The 6,195-nt window shown below is 36.6% G+C and overlaps 1 protein-coding gene across 1 annotated transcript; it reads right to left on the bottom strand.

Annotated features, from left to right (window-relative positions):
• Positions 1–645: 645 nt before the first annotated feature.
• Positions 646–4,235, bottom strand: LOC108992176 (glutamate receptor 2.8-like). The gene is made up of 5 exons (XM_018966646.2): positions 3,965–4,235; positions 2,479–3,722; positions 1,944–2,256; positions 1,446–1,843; positions 646–1,237 (listed from the first exon to the last, which is right to left on the bottom strand). The coding sequence occupies exons 1-5, from the start codon at positions 4,233–4,235 to the stop codon at positions 857–859; spliced, it is 2,607 nt and encodes an 868-aa protein (XP_018822191.1). The 3' UTR covers positions 646–856.
• Between the last annotated feature and the right edge of the window lie 1,960 nt (positions 4,236–6,195).

The raw sequence follows: 6,195 nt of genomic DNA, 5'->3' as shown, positions 1-6,195 counted from the left end.
ATTTTTAACCATGTCAGAGCATGAACCAAGCCCCAGATCATCAGATCGGGCAGATGAGGAAGACAGTTGAAATAATTCATTAGTTTTAGGAAGTGTTTACAACAGTACTTTTAAAGTTTAGCTCCATATATGTACTATTACCATGATACCTCACCTAGTACGCAGTACACATGAAAAGATTGCTTTTGGATCGAACCTTTCTCTTGATCTTGTTAATGAAGTCAAGCTTTTCTATTGTTTCTGAGCCTTGTTGATGAAGTTAAACTTCCATACCCTAAGGGAATCATCGCTTTTGACTCCTCATTATTCAGCGTGTCATTGCAGCCATCATAAGCCTTGAGATGTTTGTTTGTCAGAATCACGTGTGGAATTATTCGCATAAAAAAAAATATGCAGACAGCTAGCTATGAGAGATATTTTGATGTGCCAACTCAAGATGGTATAAAATTCACTCTATCATTTCAATTTATTATTATTTATAAAAAATTAAATTCAACTCAACATCTAAATGAAACAGTACTAAAAAGTTGTTGGAAATAAGAGTTGGGAGTGATCACTTTCTGGTGTACATGTTATGATGATCATATGGACATAACCTGGAGAGTAAGCAACAACATTTAACGAAACTAATTTTATCAGGTTTTGTTGAAGTAGTCCTAATTAACACTGGCCTAGCAACTCCTTATCTACAGTTATTCTATCTAGCAGCTGCAAAAACAACAGAGTTTAAGCATATAAGGACAACTCATGAGCTGGTCTTGATCTGCGATTCTGCAGAATACTGCCATCATGCAACAGTGTTCATCACTTCTACTTCTATATATATGGATGACTCGGGATCCATTTCCTTGTATTTCTACACTTGAATCCGTGAATTAGATGTGTTTGGAAAATTGCTAGACCTTTCATTGCTACTGACTCTTCGAGAGAATGACTTCTTCCGATGCCACCAATGTCTCATGACAGCCAACATCAATCTCCATATGGTTTTTTGTCCAAACCGTCTATGACAAACAACATAGACCAGAAGAGCAGCTGTCGATGTACCTGCCGTTAACACGAAAAGAACCCAAAAGCTGCTGGGGTTAAGACTAGAAATATCATCAATCGACTCGATGTCCTCGCATTCTTGGGATGCAATCATCCTGATCTCTAAATCTCGTAATTTGCCACTCTCAGAAACGTTCAGTAGTGCTTTAGTTACATCAGGAAGCAGTGGAGAACCCCTTGGAAAGACCTGAGGCACCATGAATGAAAAAAAATAATGTAATTAATCTTCTTATTCACAAAAAAGGCTTTACTTGACTTAACGACGTTTCTTGATCCAGTACTTCAATTCAGTCTACAAGTTATAGTTCAGATTGCAAGGCTAGTAACAGCTACGCAGCATGGCTTTTCTAAGAACGGAAAAAGAGACTCGGTTTAGATTTATAAGGAGTACTTACAAATCCAAATCCTCCAACTTTGTAAGTTGGTCCAGCTATGGCGAACTCCTTGCAGTATTTTGCGAGGAATAATTTGGCCAAAGGAACTTCAAGAAATGCTGCTGCTATTTCCCGACTTCTAAGTGCCTGAGCATAATCTTCCGGGGAGTTATAATTCCTGACGTTGCCGCGGTGGATTCGTAAGACATCCACCAAATAGTCTGCCACGAATGATCCCTTGCAGTATCCAACCACTGCGTTGCGATTCCGCAGCAGCTCGACGTCAGTGACGGTGGGTTCAAGGCGTTGAACTGTGAGTATGCTGGTGAGGTTAGCCGTATAAGTTTGCGTGAGGACTAGTGCCACAAACAGCCACACCACCATTGCCATCCGTGAAAGATTGCTATGCAGCTTTTCCCCTATATGCTCCAATCAGATGAAATGAAGCAATGTTTTAGGCACATATTTCCAAATATATTCAGAGAAATAACGGGAAGAATAACCATATTTTCATTTTACCGTGTAAGGAGAAGAGAGTAGTAAACGCTAAAGAAAGCAATGCGCCAACTTGATTGAAACCGGAACCTTTGAGTTCGGGACAGTGTTTTCTCTCTATCAACCACACAACAAAGCCATTGTAGATGTTTATTAGTCCTATCAGAACCCACATGGCTTTTGTGAAAGGCTTCATGAACAGCAAAGCTCTATCACTGGTCTGGGGGCGAACCGGAACTATCATCACCAATCCTGATTCTGTGTAGGGGTGTGTGAATTCTGCATGTTGATATCGCTTGGAAACTATGGCTACATCACCAACTACTGCATCAAACTTCTGCTCCAATACAAAAAAAAAATATATATATTTTTAAATATGTGCCTTGGCTACCGGAAAGAAAAAAGAAAATCATGATCACAAGTACTTAAAATTGAGGCAGACGATTTATCCTAGCATAAAATTCAACTAAAAATAGATGCATGCAGTATTCTAATATATTGGATTAATTAGATGTTCTCAGTGACTTGAATTACCAAGAAAGAGTAGAAAAATCCTCACCTTTAAATGAACCTGCTTCACTATTTCATCGTATGTTCCATCAAAGGGAGTCAAATTGTATGGTAGGTAGAATGGCAGAATTTTCACTGCTGCATTGAACAGATCGATTGCAAATCCTTCAAAATGAGTAGTGTTTGCTGAGTTATCTTGTATCACATTTACATATTTTTTGAAACTCGATTTGGTGGGTACACCAATCATCAGTGGTTTGGCATCTGTTGGAAGAGCCCATCCTCTTGGAGTGGACGAGGACCCACCTGGCCAAAACACCTGCCCCAAGCTGCTTCCCATTGAAGGCTGGTACGGTGCTCTTTCATCAATGGTTGCTGAGAAACCCGATGTATTTGTCCAGAAGCCAAGTTCTTGGTAACTCTTCCCAATCACATTGATGACCAGAAATTTATGTGCAGGAGCAACTTTCCGGTCAACAAACTGAACCTTTCCACTCAAGCCATAAAACTCACTTAGCGTAAGTTTACGTAGCAATTGTTGGCTGCTGCTGCTTTCTCTCATTGCTTTGCACACTGTCCACACAGCATCATATGCCAGCACAGCAAAAGTCCCAGGTTCATGGTTATCCTCTTCTGGATTTTCTGAACTAAACTTTCTACGAAATCTAGTATAGAAGTCTTGAAAAGTGGCATCTTTCCGGGGGAAGTAGCTCTTTACTCCTATAGTTCCTTGCATTGAAGAAATGGTGGTGGAATTAAGGGAATGGACAAGGCCTGTTGTGGGATCTGTTGTGATCCAGACATATTCTTTCTCCATCATGCTCATTTCTTTAGCACTCTCAAAAAGGTGCATGGCCAATGACAAGGACAAATGAACCACAAAAACTCTGCATTGTTCATGTTTAAGCCTCTCGAGCTCTTTCGACAATGAAGGAGAACTAAATGGTGAGATGGCTAAAAGATGGCTTATTTCTGCTCCTACATCTCGCAGGGCATCAGAAAGATGAGGCATGACTCCGCTGCGCAAAGAGTCAATGTCTTCGTAAATTACAGTGACCTGATGCCATTGCCAAGACTGAACAATAGCAGCTATAGCTTTCATTTGGGAATTCTGGTTTGGCGAAGCTTGAAGCAGGAAGGGCCATCGTTCTGTCGCCCACGATGGAGTTGAATCAGCAATAGAAAGAACAGGGATGTTTGCTTGGTTACCGATCTCTGCAACTAGAGAAGTTTCTTCCCACCGTTGCGGTGACAGTAGAGCTTGCACTTCTTGTTGGTCGATAAGATCCCGAGCTGAAAATTACCATTGTGCTATCAGAAAATAACAACTACTGCACAACGCTTCTAGTTTCACAATGCTAATTACAAACATTAATTATTTGAAGTTTGAACAGCGAATCTTGACAGCAATTATGGAAAAGACACCATCATATGAATTTATACACTAGAGGAAACTTCATCAAAATAGATTAAGGATCTAGTTTATGACTTAGATAAGACAAAGTGCTGGCATATATGTATATCTAAGTAAATACCTGCAAGAGCTGCTCGATAAGGTTCCCCATTCGAGTTTTTCATGTGCAAAGCATAACTTTGACTTGTCCTGTCATGAACATCCTCGATCGCCATTTCCATCGCCACTTTCTGTTCCTTACCAATGCGAGTGCTGTTATCCACTATCGCCCCTATAATGCCCCTGACGTTGTCAGTTCCTGATGCGGTGATCCTTCCATTATCTGCTGTAGCCTTTTGTGAGAGTAACAAAACTAAGGCCAAGAAGGCCGTGAAGGAGGGAAAAGTGTCCATTTCATGCAAAAGGCATGCTTTATCTCCTAGAGGGTCATTCTATATAAATATCATGTATGCATACATAGGAGTATCTTTGATTCTGTTCTCTTCGATCCTGGTCAGTCTTTTGAATTGAATATGATTGGAATATTTCTTTAAGTTTTGAACCCAATTTTGTAAGCATTAGTGAATAGATGGACGTTTGAGTTGGCCTGTTCAAAGACATGAAATTCTTTACATTAATTGACACAAAACCACTTGCAGATTGCAGACCCCCTCAACCTTTCTAGATTTTCACTATAATTAGTCTATATGATATGATATTTTGCATGTCATTATCACTCAATTAGCAAAGACAAAATTAGTCATATATCTTTAGACATGGGATCACCAGATCTCCGCAGGACATGCATTCTTTACAACGTGGCTAGATAAGTTCGTTAATGCTCAGTCTTTGTCAAAGAATATATATATATATATACATATATATATATATATATATTTATATAGGAACGTGCTGACTATAATATCTCCAATTCAAGAGAATATAAGATCTTACACTTTTCAAAAGAGAGAAAATTCTAACCGTTTATAATGATTCCAAAAATGTTCCAATCATTAATAAAGATATTTTAAATGCATGAATTTGAAACGTAACATAATTGAACAACGATGAAAATTAATTGTAAGAGATATTAGAATTAGAGGAAAAAACTTTAAAAGAAATAGTCTATGGGATTAAGTCTTACGCTTGCCAAGAATTATGATATATACTTTGATAGAAAATATAAAATATAATAAAAATTGAGATAGAGATCATGATGAGAGATTGATGGTAAGAGACTTTGGATTCTACATTTTTGTGTGGTACTATCATTACTCTTGTATTATTCTCAATTGTAATGGAATACAAAGTATTAGTCGTTGTATAGAGAGAAATTACATAGATATTAGATAAGATTGAGATAATTAAGTCAAGATCTTTTCGATCAATCGGCAATACCTTAATTTTTCATTACCAAAACTAAGGATCAAGTCTCTTGATTTAATAATTATGAATAAACAAATCAAATTCTTAATTTAATATCTCGAACAAAAACATGATTTACTAGCTAGTCTTATTAACTACAATATACGTAAACCTATTAAATCCACCGCCGTAACATTAATCATCATTCAGCAGCAGCTTCATGCACAAGTACTAAGTAAGACCTTTGACTTTCGGAACGTTAGTTGAAATTACCCTATAACAGTTATTATATAAATATATATATATATATATATATATCCGGTGTTGCAACCACATGCTTGTTGTAATAAATTATATATTGTTTTGGAAAACTATGCATGCAGAGCCATAAGGGTTGACAGATTCAAATTTCACACGACGCGGTCGCGTACATCAAGACCCTCGATGCTGTAGAAATTGCTGACTTCCTTTTCCGTGGTGCTTACTCGTTAATTAATCGATCGGTCGAGACCATTTACAAGCTGTTGGTTGCGAGTCTTTGGACTGCGTCGTCGCTCAACTCAATCGAAAGAATCTAGACTCGTAAATTCAAGTTTAAATGATTAATGTTACTTATAATTCTAGAATATTTAAATATTACGTAATTGTTTTGAAAAAAAAAAGAAGATATTTATTATTAAAAAATTAATTTTTTTATATAAATTTCTTATTTATTAATCTTTTTAAAAATAATTATGCGATATTTAAATATTCTATGACTATAAATATAATTTTTTTAAAAAGATTTATTTTTTAAAAAAAAATTAATATTTACAATCGTGAAATTTGTGAACATTACACAATCTCTTTAAAAAAAATAAATAGATACAAAATTTATATAAAAATAATAATAATTCCTATTTTTTAAAAATAATTACACATCACTTGTTCATTCTAATTCTATATATAACATTAATCTTATAAAAAACCTCACCGCAAGACTTTACGTTCGGGGCTTGAGTTTAGGCC

Source organism: Juglans regia, chromosome 9, assembly GCF_001411555.2.
Source record: "Juglans regia cultivar Chandler chromosome 9, Walnut 2.0, whole genome shotgun sequence".
Classification (NCBI taxonomy): domain Eukaryota; kingdom Viridiplantae; phylum Streptophyta; class Magnoliopsida; order Fagales; family Juglandaceae; genus Juglans; species Juglans regia.
Note: the sequence above shows the minus strand (reverse complement) of the source record. Positions and strands in the feature narration are given on the sequence as shown.